This window comes from Gopherus flavomarginatus, chromosome 19 (assembly GCF_025201925.1).
Source record: "Gopherus flavomarginatus isolate rGopFla2 chromosome 19, rGopFla2.mat.asm, whole genome shotgun sequence".
Classification (NCBI taxonomy): Eukaryota; Metazoa; Chordata; order Testudines; family Testudinidae; genus Gopherus; species Gopherus flavomarginatus.
Genome location: NC_066635.1, coordinates 17,857,461 through 17,875,842, shown reverse-complemented (window position 1 = coordinate 17,875,842; position 18,382 = coordinate 17,857,461). Strand labels below are relative to the sequence as shown.

The 18,382-nt window shown below is 43.5% G+C and overlaps 1 protein-coding gene across 6 annotated transcripts in view; it reads right to left on the bottom strand.

The window, feature by feature from the left end:
* The window catches only part of ACACA (acetyl-CoA carboxylase alpha), a 189,134-nt gene that overhangs the window by 77,178 nt on the left and 93,574 nt on the right, over positions 1 to 18,382 (bottom strand). For all 6 annotated transcript variants that reach the window (XM_050929370.1, XM_050929366.1, XM_050929364.1 and 3 more), the window contains 4 exons: positions 17,565 to 17,768; positions 14,627 to 14,782; positions 13,609 to 13,755; positions 9 to 278 (listed from right to left, as the gene is read on the bottom strand). In XM_050929370.1, coding sequence (XP_050785327.1) covers positions 9 to 278; positions 13,609 to 13,755; positions 14,627 to 14,782; positions 17,565 to 17,768 — 777 coding nt within the window. The remainder of the gene's footprint in view (positions 1 to 8; positions 279 to 13,608; positions 13,756 to 14,626; positions 14,783 to 17,564; positions 17,769 to 18,382) is intronic.

The following is an 18,382-nucleotide window of genomic DNA, read 5'->3' as shown; positions in this document are numbered from 1 at the left end:
CTACTTACTTTATAAGGGTCATCAGGATCTTCCCAGGCAACATGAAACATGTGACGAATCTCCTCAGCCAAACCAATCCTCGCTCCACTGTTGGCAGCCACATAAATTCGTGGGATACCCTCTGTTCGAGCAAGTTCAGAAACCCTAACGAACAGCAGATCTTCTTGGGGCCCAAAGGACCCTATTCGGTATGTAATGTCATTGCCAATGACTATGATATCACGGCCATCTGGGCACTCGGGGCTCTTGAGGGTAATTTTCCAAGCCACCATGCCAATCTGTGGTCACACAAAGGGGGGGAAAAGTTTCAAATATAAATATTCCAATACTAATAGATGGATTTCTGCCTCCATGCTCACTTGATTCAAAATCATGCATGGTATGCGAGGACCCACCAAGTACAGCACTGTGATACACGATCTCAATAAGGTTCCCAATCTGCATTCTTCTCTGAGAGTGAGGACTGCAAAACCAGTCCTCAACTTGCCACCACAGCCACTGGAACACATTTCCTCGTGTCGCTGCATTTTTCTCACCCAAGACATTCATAGCACTGTTTCTCCCTTTAACATCAATTCTAGGCAATCCATTCAGGGATTTACCATCGCTTCGAGACACGTCCTACAAGATCCTTCTCTCTTCTTGCTGAGCTTATTCTGTGTCACAGAGGACATGGGGTTAGTTAAAGCATTCTGTTTCAGTGTGGTTTGTTTTCAGGAGTCCCTGCCATCTCTTCAGGGCCACCCAGTCAATCACATTTCAGAATGACTCCTGGCCTATAACACTCATCTGCTCCTTTCCATCTCTCGTTGCCTCTCTGCTTTAATCCCTTTATTTCTCAACTATCTCTACTTTTGTTTTCCACCCTTCTGCATTTCAGTGTCTCTGACCCCTTGCTTTCCACAGACACTGCTGCAGCCTCTTTCGCCTTCAGTCAGATTTTTCAAGCTCATCTGTATAAGTAATGTGTTTTTATTGAGTATTTTTCTTTTTTTTTTTAAATCACCAGATGATCTCTCCGGATCCTGCCTAATGGAGATGAGCAACTTCTGGAGCCTGCATCTCTCTCGCCTCTTAGCCTCTGTGTATGATCGCACTGGGGAGCGGGCCATCAAGGAGCGCCATTAACAGATGTAAATGGCAGCCTAGCCCTGAAAGCCGCGTGCTTCACCCAGTCTCGGCTGGCCCAAGGATCACAAGCTGAGTACACATTCCTCAAGCTGATTACACATCCTTTGCAATCAGTATGGGTGAAGCTCTCATTGCTGATACTTGGGATTCTGAGCATTATGAACTAGGGCTTGTCTACATCAGAAAGTTGCAGCGCTGGTGAGGGAGTTACAGCGCTGCAACTTTGAAGGTGTACACATCTGCAGGGCACCACCAGCGCTGCAACTCCCTGTTTGCAGCGCTGGCCGTACTCCCGTTTTGTCTCGGGTGTAGAGGATCCAGCGCTGGTGATCCAGCGCTGGTAATCCAATGTAGACACTTACCAGCGCTTTTCTTGACCTCCGTGGAAGGAGGAAGCCTCTGGTAATCAAGCTGGTCTCCTTTCCCGGTTTGCTCTCTCGTTCCCGGAGCCGCGAGCAAGCAGGTCTCCTTCCCTGCGGTTTGCTGGGTGGCTCCGGGAACGAGAGAGCAAACCGCGGCGAAGCGGATCTCCTTTCCCGGTTTGCTCTCTCGTTCCCGGAGCCCAGAGCAAGCAGATCTCCTTCCCTGCGGTTTGCTGGGTGGCTCCGGGAACGAGAGAGCAAACCGCGGCGAAGCGGGTCTCCTTTCCCGGTTTGCTCTCTCGTTCCCGGAGCCACCCAGCAAACCGCAGGGAAGGAGATCTGCTTGCTCTGGGCTCCGGGAACGAGAGAGCAAACCGCGGCGAAGCGGGTCTCCTTTCCCGGTTTGCTCTCTCGTTCCCGGAGCCACCCAGCAAACCGCAGGGAAGGAGATCTGCTTGCTCTGGGCTCCGGGAACGAGAGAGCAAACCGCGGCGAAGCGGGTCTCCTTTCCCGGTTTGCTCTCTCGTTTCCGGAGCCCCGAGCAAGCAGGTCTCCTTCCCTGCGGTTTGCTGGGTGGCTCCGGGAACGAGAGAGCAAACCGCGGCGAAGCGGATCTCCTTTCCCGGTTTGCTCTCTCGTTCCCGGAGCCCAGAGCAAGCAGATCTCCTTCCCTGCGGTTTGCTGGGTGGCTCCGGGAACGAGAGAGCAAACCGCGGCGAAGCGGATCTCCTTTCCCGGTTTGCTCTCTCGTTCCCGGAGCCCAGAGCAAGCAGATCTCCTTCCCTGCGGTTTGCTGGGTGGCTCTGGGAACGAGAGAGCAAACCGCGGCGAAGCGGATCTCCTTTCCCGGTTTGCTCTCTCGTTCCCGGAGCCCAGAGCAAGCAGATCTCCTTCCCTGCGGTTTGCTGGGTGGCTCCGGGAACGAGAGAGCAAACCGCGGCGAAGCGGGTCTCCTTTCCCGGTTTGCTCTCGCGTTCCCGGAACCCCCCTTGAAGCCGCCCAACAGCGCTGCAGTGTGGCCACATCTAACACCACTTGCAGCGCTGGTTGCTGTAAGTGTGGCCACTCTGCAGCGCTGGCCCTATACAGCTGTACTAATACAGCTGTAACAACCAGCGCTGCAAAACTTTAGATGTAGACATGGCCTTAGAAGGGAGGTGGGATGGGTGGGGGGGAAGCAGCAGACAGATATGTGCTGTTTAATGCAAATCAAAATGGGCACAATACACAGACAAGATCCAATCAACGTCTGCAATAAGATCCACTGTAATAGTTTCATTCAAAAAAAGCCCGACAGAGAAATTAATCAAAGGATGATTGGAGAAAATGCAGGCAGCTATCCAAAAACATCAGAGCTATTTGACAGCTCCTTTCCCTTCTCCTCCTTTTCAATAGTTGGGATTGCAGTTGAACAGAACGTTGGAGCTTTCTGTGCACCTTCCTATGGGCGCCATTTCATTCACTCTAATTTTAAATGATATGGCACTGGTGGCAGGAGGTGGGTAATTATGTTGTTGTTTCTGAATATTTGCTGACATACAGGTAAGTTTCAGCATCAAACTGCAGAGTATTTAGAGGCAAGAGATATGCATCAGTTGCAGAGACAGGAGCATAAACCCCAAAAGGTCAGCTGGATGTTTTGCTCAAATACCATCTTATTGCTAAATTAATCGAAAGCCTTAATGCTATACAACAAGTCGCTGCAGCTGCTGACCACCCCAAAGACCTCTGAGCCTCAGCAAGGATCACATGGACAACTTACCAGGAGCCCAAAGGGCAAGCTTATTGATCAAAAATAAATCCAGGCAGCCACAGCATTTCCCTTTTTAATTTCAGCAGCAACCACCCCCACCTCCAAACCTTGCAACTGATCATCTTTGTCCTCCTGGCCTCACAATTACAAGGAGAGCGGTCACGGGCTGAATTTAAGTAGCTCAGGATTTGGCACTTAGGATGGGCAAACTTATAATAAATCATCAGCATCAAAATGAGTAAGCACTGAGTTAAGGACTTCAGGATTAGCCCGAAGACACTGTGGGCTGCCCAAGAGGGCATCCCTCTCACAGGTAGTTTAATAAAACACAAGTTTGGCCACAGATCAGTTCAATCCTCCATTGTATTTCAGACAGAAAAAAAAATCCTTATTTTCTCATTAAAGTCATAACTAGAAACTTGAAGTGGGCACTTCGCAAAAAGTTCTGAGGCCAACCTCCACGCCAAATAAGGCAGGAATCCCAGTTTTAACTCTGGGGAGACATTTGCCCAGACTCCCTTTTATTTTATTTTCTTAAAAATGGCACATAAATTACACTGTAAACTTCTTCCAAGAGAAGACACACAAAATATTAATATTTTGCACAGATATCTACCCTAGTGTAACAAACGACGGCTGCTCTGGCTACCACCAGACTAAGGTCATTAGCAGGGATGAAACCTGGAATCTTCAGCATCAACACACAAGCACAAAACCACTTAAGCTACAGGAGCAGCTCTGTCGCTTTCAGTAAAACTAGGTCCTTAATCCTCCCAGTAGCCAGTCAAAAGAGGGAAACAGGATCACGCAAACTACGACAGGCTCATAATGGGCTTTGCACATTTACAGATGGGTAAACTGAGGCACAGAGGAATTACTTGTCTTGCTCCTGCTCTTTCAGTGGGCCAGTGTCAGAGCCGGATTCCAACCAAGAGTCCTAACTGTCAGTCCCATGCTCAACCTTCAAGATCATGCTGCCTCCCTGGATGTAAGATCAACTCAATTATTTCTGTATATTAGAATAGAAGCCTCCATACTCAAAAAACTTCCTACCAATACAATATAACTTAGAACAGAAGCACCGGATTTGCTTCCCAACCTGGGATTCTGCCTCTGTAACGCACATCCTTATCTTAAATTCTCTCTGCCCCATTGCTGTAGTGTTATTTAACTAGGGTACAATGAATTTTCATATCCAAGTAACTATATATACTCTTGAAAATAGTTTTATAATGAAAAAAGTCAGAAACAAACATATGCTATATAAAAAAAAAACACAAATGTACCACTACACTATTTCACATCTCTTTTTGATTCCCCAGCACATACTGTCATTAGTGTTAGTTGGCTAGTAATAAAAAACACAGGGCACAGCCAAGGAATTTTTTTTCTTTGAAAGGCTCATATGCTGTTTAAATTTATGGGTAGGAGGGGAGCGCTTTCTATTTTAGAGGAAAAAAATGTGGTTTTTAACTTAACGGCGGCAAGCCAAAAAGGGAGAGTTCACAGGTTAATTAGGCAGGCTGAGCTAATCACCTAAGAGTGCTGCCAGAACAATCATGGGGTGATGGCAAGGGGTGGTGGTTTAAAAATAGGATCTTGAAAAAACAGCCACAGCAGTTTGGAAGCACTTGTCTTGCCACACTTCGATCCCCAGCACACGCAGCACAAGAAAGCGCGCGAGAGAGAGCAGGAGGGGGAAAAAAAAATAAAAACAAGAACCGTCTTATTTAACTGTTTTTATGTTGGTGAAATGATTTGTGCCACAGTATTTCCATAAGAAGTGGGGCCATTATTCTTCTGTAGAAACACATTTGGTTTGAAAAGTATCACTGGACAGAACGTGAAAATCAAACCAGATGAATTATTCACAGCCTCCGATCAGAAGTGATCATTATTTCTGGTGTTCCGAACTGTGATTAGGATGCAGTGCTTAGATGTCATTTGCTCCCTGAGTAACACCAGCAATCCAGAATACCATTACACATATATATTACACGCACATGTTTTAGATATATAATTTTATACATACCCTCTCCCAGGAGATCTTGGCTTAATGTAACCGTTAGCAGATAGTAAAAACGTGATATTAACCAATGTTCATTTTCATGCTAAAATGCCATTACTTTGACACAGTGTCAACACTAATCATGACCTAAAATTAACACCAAAATTGACTTCAACATTAATTGTGCTATCAATGTGAACAGTAATATACACACTGATTCAGTTACAAATTGACTGCCAGTGGCAGTCAGAGCTGTTGACAAGAAGATACCAAAGGGAACGGGAAGAAACTATGATTCCATTCTCCCTCACAGTAGCACAGCAGATACAAGAAGTGATGGGACACGGATGCAAATGGTAGGGACCCTGGGGGGAAGCCGCAAGACCCTTTCTACCATGTTCAGTAATTCCTCAAGAAAATGTAGTTGACACAAAATCTAATGTAAACTAAAACAGCTTGTTATTCATCAACACTGGCCTTTCTGAGCCATGACAATCGTGTTATTTCACTCTATTTCTCTCCACACAAGGATGACGTTCGATCACATGTACTTTTTACCATGCTTAATTTATTTTTAAATTTGGAAACCTGGACATGGCTCTCTGAAAATGTCCCTACCAGGGCTGATGGTTTTTTAAAAAGTTTGCTGACAATTAATATACAGCATTTCCCTCTTAGAGTCTTCATGGTTACACAAATCACATCTCATCTCCCATTCTATTCTACGTATATATGTGCATTTTATATGCATGTCTATACGTGCATGTACAGATGTGTATTACATATTACATCACACAAAAACTATACCAAAAAGGAAATTTAAAGATTTCAGAGTCAAGCTCTCAAAAGTTAGGAAATACCAGAATAAAGGTTACCCATGCAACCTTCATTCTTCCTCCTCATGCAGATATATTGTGATGCAATTCTTAATTACATCATCAGATCTTTTTTCTCCATGCAACCTCTGCCTCATTCAGGGCCTGAACCAGTGTCTATTGTCTCCAGTGTGTGCTGGAACAGGCCTTCAGTGCACAGGATGGATACTGAATGTGGCAGGGTTGTGTTGTTCTTTCAGTAATAAAGACTGAAGGTGAAAATAACCCACAGAAATTGCACTGGGTGCAACCATGACCCCCTACATGGGTCAGAAACAGCATCTGAAACTTCTGGCCCATAGAACAGACTTCTACTACTTGAGCTAAAGAATAAATGTCAGCAGTAGTAGGTGTTATCTTTTTTTTTTTTTTTTTTTTCGGGAGAGAGAGAATTAATACATATAATGTGGGAGATGAGGTATAAGTATAAAACTTTGCAAAAAACTAATTTTACAGGAAGGGCAGCATAGGAAAAAAACATTTTTCTTCTGTATTTTTGAATAGCATTAAGCATTGCCCAGAGTAGTGCTTAACTATATAAAAGCATCTAAACACTTATCTTAACCATTGGAAAAAGTCTGTTTTTCCAATACTGGTAACTCAAAAATGGCTGAATTGATTTTCCAAAAATTAACCTCCTGGCTAAGATCAAATATGAAACATTCCAGCTCAGAAATACATTTTAGTAGGTTATAAGCGTCTGAAAACTGATGTTTAGAATGCTACGCTTTCAAACCTTAAACTACTGGCACTATCTCTCTCTCTCTCACACACACACACACACACACCCCTTTTATAAAATGAGGGTTACAGAAGTTATTGTTGTCTATGAAGCTATGTCTGAGAAATAGCATGCTGAAGTAATTGATCAGCATGGAGGATTAACTGACCTCGGCAATCTGAGTTGCTATGAGGCATCTGCTTTTAACCATATGAACTGCTGTTGAATACTGCCGTTTTGTGCTCAAAATCCCATATTCCAGTGTCATCTGCATGTGCCCCACCATTCATTATAATCCTAACATGGATTTAAAAAGGACCCACTAAATAGGTCTACTCTTCACACCCGTTATTAATTTACAAACACATTAAATGTTCCAGGCATATAAAAAGGGAAAGAAAAAAAAGATTTGCCTTCACCAGTGCTCAGGAACCCAGGTCAGGAAGTTTGTTCTTTCAAATTCATGCATCCCACTCCACATTTCGAGAAACTCCTCTTTCAGTAAAACAGCGTTCTACAGTTCTCAACAAAAAAAAGCTGTTCCACTCTGGTCCTTACGCTATTATCAACAGGTATCAGAGTGCCGATGGGGCCTAAGGTATTCTGTGGCAGGAGGCTCACTTAACGAACAGCTGAACGAGAATGGTTTCCAATGAGTACAACAGAAAGAGTTGCCCAGGTTCCCTGTCTACAGTCTCCAAGAGCCTTTATACAGGACTCGTTCCCAAGGCTTATCATGGGGCGGAGTTCTGAAACACACAGAATTGCAGTCACTGCCATAAAACAAATATGGGGGGAGGATGAACGGAAACACACACAGACAAACTTATTCCCTCCCCCCCCTCCCAACCCTGCGCTATTTTACAGACCTTGGAATCATGCAACCCAAGTTCTTTCATGATTACTATACGTGTTCGAGCTCTGAGGTTTTAAGACCCTAAGCCTTGTCATAAGGGTGGGGAATGCAAGACAACAAAATAGAATCCACAGAGCATAAAAATAGTTTAACTATTAAGTCTTCCCTGCACGAAATTCATTAGCTATCCCTCTGTTTCACCAAACACCACCTGGAGCTGCTGCACAGGGGTTCCTCCAGCCCTTTACTTAGTTCTGTCCTGTAACATACCTGGCCAAATCTTCCCACATGCAATGGAAAGGGTGCTGGCAAATGCTTCACAAAAAGGTTCAATCAGAGATTCTGTCTCACACTCAGGTTACTGTGACAGAAGAACTGTGACATCTAGTGTCAACAGGGAAAAATGACACAGTCTTCCATGTACATTTCCATGTGACCTAGCTGGAGAAGGGGAGGAGGGGGGACAGCGCCAGGGGTGTCCCAGTTCCGTCCATTATCTCCTTGTCTTGGAGGGCCAAATTCACCACTGTCATAAGGGGGCACAACTCCACGGACTCGGAGGGTGGTGGTGAATTTGGGTCAAAATTTATAAAATGCTTTAGCAAAACAGAAGCATGCCCCGTTTAACAGTGAGCAGTAAAATCTCTAACAGTATGAAGAGTGATCTGATGGTCCACAAAAATGATCACTTTTTTAATGGTGGGATTTCAGATAGTTATTTGGATAGTTTCAGCACTGCTGGTCTAAGGTAAGGGGTAGGCCTCCCCAGGGAGGCATGGGAATGGCAGGAAGGGGGAGCATGAGCTGTGTGCTTTTTAGGGCGGGGCGGGAAGAGCTCTGGCTGTCAATCCCGGATGGCTGGGGGGCATGCAGAAGGACCATGCACACCTGGGAGGCAAACAGCCAGAGCCATGTCATCCAGGCTTGGGATCTCCTTCCTTCCCTCCTCCAGCCTCTCTGTGAGGCAACCAAGGTTCGAGTTTCTCCATCTCTCACCTCTCCCACGCTTGGAGGTGGTGGGGCTCTGGCTATAAGCCCCAGTCTTCAGACTCAATATAGTACTCCTTGATGAGACTGGTAGGAGGTGATTGATATAGCTCCCCAGCTAAGACTATCCACTCTAAACTATAGGCCAGACTTTCAGAAGAGCTACTCAATGAAACAGACACATTTTTAAATGTTCTCTCAATGGAAGCTGCTGGGTCCTTTCAAAAATCCTGTAAAAATCTCCCTGTGCTAATGCATAGCTAGAATCATCATGTTCTAATGGGACAACATACTTATAGAACCATATTAGGGAGAGTCATGTTACAGCCTCGGCCATGGCAGTTCAACTTCTAAGGAAGACACTCTGTAAGAGAGCCACTGTCAGCTATACACCTAAATCCAAACATGGAAAGCTCTCCATAAGACTGCATCAATCTGTATTCCAAGTGTACAAGGTTCTGAGCACCTCCAGCCCCAGCTGCTGCCAAAGGGACCCTCCCCACCGGAACACCCTCTGTACAAACTCTTCAGCACCTTGCTGCACTGAACTTTGAACAGTCCAGACGACTTTTTTTTTTTTTTTTCAAATGTGAAGATACAGACTTACAGGAGTTAGTTTAAAAAAGATGTGGGGGAATGTAAACAAACATGAACTGTCTGAACTTTAAATGATTTAACTGAAAACCTTAACAAGCCGAGATGTTTTTGTTTGCAAATTTTTGCAATGCAGTATTTTTTCTTTTCAATTATGCAACGTTTTTATTTAAACTTACAAATTTCAGTGCCATGTGTCTATTCATTTTAGGGCCCGATTCTGAGTCATCCTGAGCATCCACCTAGCTGGCACTCCGTTTTTGACATGTACCCTTTTGTGACTTTTGTCCCATAGACAGTCACAGTCTTTGCTCCAATTTGCCAGGGAATGTGATGGAATTATTGCTGGCTGCTAAGACTTTATTCTCCACATGCTAGACCTTCTTCAGCTCGCCTACATACATATTTTCTGCCACTAACAAACCTATATTAGCAAATTAGCTCCAAAAGAGTTTTGAATTTTATGCTGTAGTGAATTCAGTCCCAGTCTATTTAAATCCTGGGAGGGTGGGTGGAGCCTAGCAGAGCAAAAGGCAAATACTTCTCAGGCTAGGAGGGGCCACAGAACCCGGAGCTTAACTGATTACTGGGGAAAAAATGAACAAATAGGGATGGGGGTGCAGGTCACAGGGTCAAAATGAGGAATCCCGAGAAAGGGATACTGAGAAGAAAACGCTGGACAAAGTCCACTTCTCCAAGAAGTCATCCAAAGAGTCAGTGGACGCCACTCAGAACTCTGTCTGAATGGAAAAATGACTTGAAAAAGACATCACTGTCTTAAAGCCCCGAAGATTAATAGTTTCTGTGTAACCAGAGAACAGGTACAGCTTGGCCAGTAGCAGTGCAACCTCCTCCATGCTATCTTACTAAAACATCTCATCCCCAGGCCAGCAGGACTGACACCTAGGAATGAGTGTGGAGTTCCATCGTCATAGTCCATTAAGTCCTTGGCCTGTTTGTTGAGTCTGCCAGCAAGAGCCATAATTACTGTCAAACATGGTGGTGGTTTTTGTGATGTAATTATCTGTCCACTGAGATCTGGTCTGAGACCACCAAACATCTCCCAAACCAGTTATCCAATGGTTGCGATTTTCAGTTATTGCCAACATGGCTTGGTTGTGAACTGACTAACTTGAGAAGAAAGACTCTTTCCCATCACCAATCTCTTAAGTTTACCAATCTCCTCTGAAAAGATCATCATAAAAAAAAAATAAAGCTATTTGGTATAGCTATGGGGCTGAGGAAAATTTACCTTCACAGCATTATTTAGACATTTTCTGGGGTTCTATAAGGGAAAAAAAAAAGATTGCAATTTATGTCAGGCCCTAATAATACTCCTCATCCTCCCTCCACTTTCACTCATTTCAACCAGCTTTTAAATTCAACTCGCACTTTGCCACTGAGTTAACAGAACCTCCCTCCCCAAAAAAAGGGTGTTCTCTTTCACCATTATAGCATATCACCATAACACCTAGCACTGATACAGTAATTATAGCATCTAGGGTTTGGGTTTTTCGTTTTTGTAAATTTTAACTAATTAATCCACACAACACCGTGAACTACATCAGTACTGGTCTATTTTACCAGTGAAGAAAGTGAGATGCAGGTGATAAGGGCCCAACAATAAGGACCTAAGAGGTCTAACTTCCATCTTGTGCTCACTCCTTTAGCCACATTGCCTTCTATTCATGATTCACTATGCAACAAGTCACATCGACTTTATCATTTTAAAGGAGAGTGTGTTTATCTTAACATATCCTCTCACATACACTCAGACATGTTTGGAGAACGAATGAGATGTATTTGGTGAAAAGATGGCAAATTCTCAAATGTGTCTGAAACAAGGAGCTGAACCAGTTTAAAATGTTATATTTTCCTCTCTTCTATGTCTCTTGGACAATGCCTATCTACACCCAGAACTACAAGCTTCTCCCACAAAGGCGGGTGACAGCAAGGACCCTTTGTTCCTGGTACATAACGGTCTGAATAACTTCTAGGTAGAAATATGCAGCAGCTCTGGGACCCATCTTACTTGTGAGAAAAGCAGCATGGATCTATTTACTGCCTCTTCTTTTTAAACACGCCTGTCAGCTTGGTTTTATCCAGGTTGCCTTTTTCATCCCAGAGATGAAGCCGAGGAATCAAACCTTAACTGTCCCTCCTCCCCTCCCACTTGCCATCTTCCTTGGTGTGAGGAGCTTGAGTGCAGGCTTGTGACAAATCTGTTTCCTCAGCTAAAACAAATTAAACCGTAAAAGCCTAGAAGTCAGCTCTCCCTGATATAGTGAATGCAGCACAGAGGAATGCATCTGTTCGACAGCTCGTCATCTCTCGCGTGTCACCTGTCCTTCAGACTTCTGACTGCTGAAACCCCTTCCTTACATTGGCCACTTCTCCAGCGAAGATTCCCTGTGTGTCCCCTGTGTCCCCTGGCTACTGGTGACAGAATAAGATACTAACACCTCCAACCTCATTTTCACTGTGCATTGTCCTACTGTAACTAATCTATCGAAGAACTGGCTTGGCTGACATAGTTTACAAGCTGCCCAGAGTATTAGCCACAAACCTCTCTGGGAAAGGAGAGAAACAGAGTCCTTCAGTTTCTTTATGTCTGCTTCAATTGAGACAGAGAGCATGCACCGGAAGATTCTGGACTGGGCTACTCTCTTGTGGAATTTCAATGGAGTCATCGAGACACGACTCAGAATTTGGCCACATACTTCCATTCTCAAATCACCTTCAAAGCATATGGACAGCAAAAGGTGAGGATAAACACCCCAAACACCACCTCCAGGTTGTTGGAATTCTTGCCTTATTTTCAAACAACTCACCGTATAGTGTAACAGCATCATACAGACTGAGTTTTTAACCAGGACATTATTTGCATAGCTGCCGCAGGGCTCTTTGCGCTGCTATGTCACTTGTTTCCACACAAGGCACAACTAAGTCTTTCAAGTGTTAAAAAAAAAAAAATAATTTTTTTTTGGTCTTTGGGTACAGAATCTCGTATAATAAGACTATTTGTATTCATACTGGCAGAGTAAACACTACATGTTCATGCCCAGGCAGCTCTGTGCTTGTAATTTCAGCAAGAACAGAACTCTGTCCCTCAGGGACTTCGCTATTCCCCCCATCTCTACCCGCTCAAACACACAACGAGAGCAGAGAGAAATGCAGACGGAAAGAGAAAGATCATGGCAAGAGGCTCTGCACAGCACTGCAGCCGTGGACTTCTGAGCAAAAAAAACAAAATTAACGAAAAAAATCTCATTTGGGGTTTTAATTATATTAGTGAAACCATTATTCCTATACTCCCAGCAGCAGAGGAAAAAAACCTCCTTAGGTCTCCATTTATTGACTGGGTTTGACTCGAAAATTCAGATTCAAAGCCTTTCCCTGACAAAGGGCTTATAAAGAGAGATGCAGTAAACACTGCTGCAAACCTCTATTGAACTTCTTTGTTGGAATAACCTACTATCTCCTCCCAATGGTTTTGATACAGGAACGAGACTCTTGTCAGTCTTAAGGTTACATATCTGGTTAAAGGGATACTGTTAGTTTAACAATCATAAAAAAATGAATGCAACTACCACCTTAGATTGTTTAAACTTAAATAGCTGAAGAGACATGTTTACTTTTTGCACTTCACTTAATTTGGACAATGAAAATGAACTGGTCAGTTTCACTTTTGTACTAGTTATTTTCACTTTCAAGTTAGCTCAACCCTGCAATCTCTGGGTTGCAAAATTAACCACCACCAGCCCCCAGGGGTCATGAGCAGAGTTTGGACTTCCAACATCACAGCACAGACTTGAGCTGAGAGTAACTCCATTAGGCTCTCAATAGGACCAGTCACAAGAGGGGGCTGTTGCACACACTTTGCCAGTTTATTACCCAACACTGCAGGGGAATGTTTAAATAGAACATATATAAAATCAGTTCTCTCTCTCTCTCTCTTTTTTTTAAGTGAACAAAAATATTTCTATTTAGCTTTGTAAAAAAAAATGAAATATAAATTCTAGCTACCAGAAATACTTGAATGGTACACCTTTTGATTATGAAGGAAAAAAATATAGCATTAGCACAAATTTGAAACTAAACCAGAATTTACTATGGAGGTTAAAGTTCCGATTGTACGGAAGGTATTCATCTTCAATGAGACGAAAATCTCATTTTCAAGAGAAAGATTTCACCCATGAAAGGAGCACAAGTAGCTTTTGAGCCTGGATTGGTACATTTTCACCACAATTTTCAAAGCCACTCTAACCACAACGGATTGCTGATGAGAAGGGGGGAAAAGTAGTTTTAGAAAGTAACTTGCCTCATTTCCTCCTGGCAGCCTGTTCATATGCACCAGCTGACCTTGATCATCCAGTACCAGTTCAGTATACGTTAGCATATCAGAAGGCAATGGCAGTGGTGGGAGCAATGCATATTCACTCATAGAATCCCAGAGTTTAATCAGAGACTATAGAGGTGAAGAGAGATGTTTTTGTTAAGATTGACTCTTGGTATACTTTATGTAACCTGTTATGACTTAGTATCAAAGACAGACACTTCTTCTATACCCATTAACTCTCCCAATAACCAGCATTTGGCTGACACTATTTACTGGACCCACCTTAGGGGAAATTTCAAACCCTGAACCATGATTTCAGTGAAAGTAACAATAGCCACAGTTTTGTGATTTGATAACCCAACAAGCCAGGTATAGAATCCAAGCTAGCACATAGGAAATACTTAGTGTGATGGATTCTACTATATACCAACCTCATTAGGCCTTGTCTACAGCAGAAAGGTTAATAGTATCTGTAATTCATATTGGTGCCGTGCCAAACACATTGTATTATCTAATCTGATTCGTAGCGAACTTAGGACATGTCTAAACTACAAATCTAAGTCAACTTACGTTAGGTCGGCTTACAGACACCACCATAATCACTGCAGTGGCTGATATCCACACTATCCTCCTGTCAGCACTGTGCGTGTCACCAGGAGCACTTCCATCGATTGAAGAGGGGCAGTGTTGGGGGCTGAGAGCCAGGGTAGGGAGCAGGGCGGCTGTCACCTGGGTTTCTCTTCCTCCCACTCCCAGCTGGGAGCAGCTGCCTGGGGTGTCTCACCTCTCTGAGCGGGGACCCTCCAGGCAGCAGCCCAGCTGGGAGTGGGGAGCTGGGGGCAGCCAGGCTCTAGCTGCCTGGCTTTCTTGTCAATTTCATGGCTCCAGCATGGAGTTTCACAACTCCAGCTACTAGGTTCCCTTGATGAGCAACAAGGACACCCTTTGCTGCTACAAAACTCTAGAAACACTCCAATAAGACCTGCCAAGGAAGAATTACCTGCCGGAACATCTCAGGGATGTCATAGATATACGTCGTCCCTAAAGATTGTGCCTGGAATCTCTTGGACTGGAGCAGATCTTTTGTCACATATGGGGTGTTGATCAGCATGCCATGAAGTGGGCCCTGTTTATCTCCGTATGCCTGGAACATAATCTGCAGCAGAAAACATGACCAGCGTAAAAGAAAGGCAACCTGAGATCCATCAGCCAGATCAGCTCAGGGGAGATGTCCCCATCAGAATCCATACTTCATTAAATACGCTTCAACAGGAGATGCTAGTTTGAATGGACTTGCTTGTGTTCCCTCAAAAGATGGCAATACCCACACATCTCACAGTGACGTGTTCCAATACCCATTACCACCCTATTCAAGCAAGGCTGGGCCTTTACTGTACAACTCTGTACATCACTGACTTATTACAACAATATCACACTGGTAAGAAAGGGTACCTGGCCATAATCGGCATGCAGAGAAGACCATTCACCAGCATTTCCTCTGACAGTGTGACTATGTGGACTGAGTATGAGAATATTCCATGACAGCAATGAGAGGATCACTATTATTTATGTCACTGAACAGCATAAATACAGTACAGTGTAAGTACAGTAGCTAAACACCATTCATATCTCAGCTGATAGATCGTGGAAGCTAGTTCAAAGACTTGCCATATGTCATTTGGCTTGAAGTTTTGATATTACACGTTTAAAATATACTCCCAGAGGAGAGACATGAGTTTTCAGCTGCCATACTTCATGGTGCTTTATAGTCCACTCAGTCAGGACTCACTTAATAAGGAGGGTCCATTCTGATGGGACATCACCAAAGGAATCGATCCATTGGAAATCCCAAAGGAAAATCCCTTTCAGCTAAAGATACTGAGCTGCAATGAGTGCTGCTTAACTGGGACAACGTTAGACTAAGCCCTGCTTCATAGGGGCGCATTTGGCTGGAGACAAATGATTAAGCTGTTCTCAACAGAATGATCATAACATTTGATGTTCCAGGCTCCAGTTCCTTTATACAGAAGTTGCTGGATAAAGATTAAAAAGATTGGGCGGGGGGCAAGTGGGGGGAGGTAGAGTTCAAACAGAGATGGAATTCAGTAAATAGTATTCATTTTTGTGGTTTCTGTCACTAATATTTTACATCATTCTTGAGTCTTTATAGGTTGCTTTGTTTTTGTGTTTTAAAAAATAGCTTCTTTGGCAGGAGAGCTATTTAATCAGGAAAACAAGTGCCTACCACCGTGCTGTAATCAAGAGGCTTTTACTGTATTTAGGGCTTAATCCAACTCCCACTAAAGTCAGTGAGAGGCTTTTAGTTGATTCAAGGGAGTTGGACTGGTCCCTTCAGTAGTGTTTCTGGCAGTTAGAGCACAGGAGACCTGGTTCCATTCTTGACTTTATCTTTGGCTTCTCTGGTGAATTATCTAGCTAGGTTTCCACATAACTACAATCATTATAGTATCCAAGCATCAGGTGCACTTGCTTGTATGCAGCAAAGGATTCTGAACTCATCTAACAAACCTCTCAGGATGCAAAAGCCACGAATGTTATAATGAAACAGGAAAACTTGTTTGGGTGTGATCTTGCCCTAAATCAGAGTTCCTACTTGGGCTGAAAAAAGGGAGCTGGATTTCACTATCTAAGTTTGATCTCTTTAGAACCACATAAGAACGAAATCTAAAAGAATTTTTTTTTTTTACCTTTATCTAAAAGAAAAGTTAAGAACAAACATTTACCGAAAACACTAACATCTCAGGATGCCATCTTAGTTTTACAAGAACAGACCTGCCTTAAATCTATAATGAAAGTTAATTAAAGCCATTCCTGTCCCTAGAATGCTTTGACTGAAACATATTTAAGTTCACCCTGAAAAAAAAAACCCATGAAATACTGTGAACATTACAGAAAGATCCCGCCGCCCTCCCCCATACACATATATGTAAATGTAACATTTTTAAAAAGAAAATCCATGGCTTAGGGGGATTTTTTACTGACCACCTCACCAGAAACAGAATGCAAAAGGAAAGGTCACATTGACAAATGGCTAACAAAACTCAAATTTTAAGCTGAGCCACTGCAGATTACCACAACGTCGTCTTCTTTTCTCTGGTCCACTCAAAACATGTGGACGTTATCTATACTAGGATCTCTAGACCAGGAGAGACTGCATGGCCAAGCAGCTTGCAGGAAAGATTTAGAAAAAGGGAAAAATGGTGACTCAGCGCATTGTATTTGACACAGACACTGTCCAAAGGATTCATTCTGTTGCTTCTACTGCATGGTAGAGATGTTATTGCAGTCAGAATATAAACTTATTTCTATATTTTCATATTTTTCATTATTTCCAAAATCCACATTTTAATAAATAGTTAAGTGCCTTAGTAGAACACGAGTCAGCCGTACACAAAGAATAGTACATACACAACCCTCATGTTAAAGTCCTATCCAGTTTAATAAATATGACCACAGTAAGGTTCTCCAGAAATTTCACATGGGCCCCTGGTAGTTATTCATTGTTCCTACAGAATTTTAAAAGAGAAGGCAATCCTTTCTATGGATTTCTTGAACCATCCTGCGAAAGCATATAGCAGGGATATAATTTTCTATTAAATTCTACAGGATAGTTCCAATAGTGTATACAACTAAGATATTTTCTAATCCTAAAGGACTTTTCCAAATGGGAAAAGAAGTGTTTGCATGAACAAAGCAAGGTGTATGCAAATGGCTAGACTGCACACCTTCGCATGACACACTTATGTGTTTTGCACACCCACATGCCTATTAGCTCTCTCTAGAATCACAATTCTTTATTTACTGAAACAATAATAAATCACTTGGGTATTTGGAGCAGGTTTAAAAATCAACAAACCAAAACCCTCCCAAAGACCACATTCTGTAGTACTCGGTTCCATGCCTGCACGGAGCTGTACCTGTGCTGTCCTGGAGTCCGTCACCTCCTTGTACAAGCTGATGTCCAAGTAATAGCCAGATTCATTGGTCAGGAAGAGACGGATGGGAATTGCCTTTCCAGTTGGTGTCAAGCGAATGTTAATTTTCAGCTCTGCTTGGAGGACACGGAGTTTCCAAAGGCGGCTTCCATAGCGCATCACCATGCTCCGTACAGACTCTTCAATCTTAGCACAGAGAAAAGAGTGAGTTTGCATGGCCATTCTGCTGTGGACACATCCACCCCTTTGTTATTCCTCCTTCCCACACCAGACCCTACCAACACGTGGGGAATGGCTCATTTCCCTGAGGCCAGCATTCAGATTTCAGGATAACCTAAGTGTGGGCTAATAAGGGTTCCCGCCCACCTCTTCAATTGCCACCACTTTCCTTTCCTTCCTTTCCCCTCCATTTATACACTATCCTGCAGGAGCAGCAAGAATGCAGCCATACAGACCATGTACCCGCTGATAGTTCCTTCCGAGGCTGGAATGACGCTTCCACTCAGCAAGAGCACTAAAGTCCCTAAACAGGCGTTGAGCGATACTTTTTCCATGCTTCCAGTCACCCTCTGGACCAAAATGAGACAGCCAGGGGTTCCCAAACTGTGGAATATGTACCACTGGTGATACCTGAGCTGGATGTTACACCAATTCACTTTACAACCATGTTTTAAAAATACATAAACCAAATCAAGCTTAGGAACCATGGAAAGCCTAAATGTTAGCCTTGAACTTGGGTCTTTTACGTCTGAGCAATGTCACACCTCCAGCCAGCGCAGTTCCACACTGCAGTGGGCCCA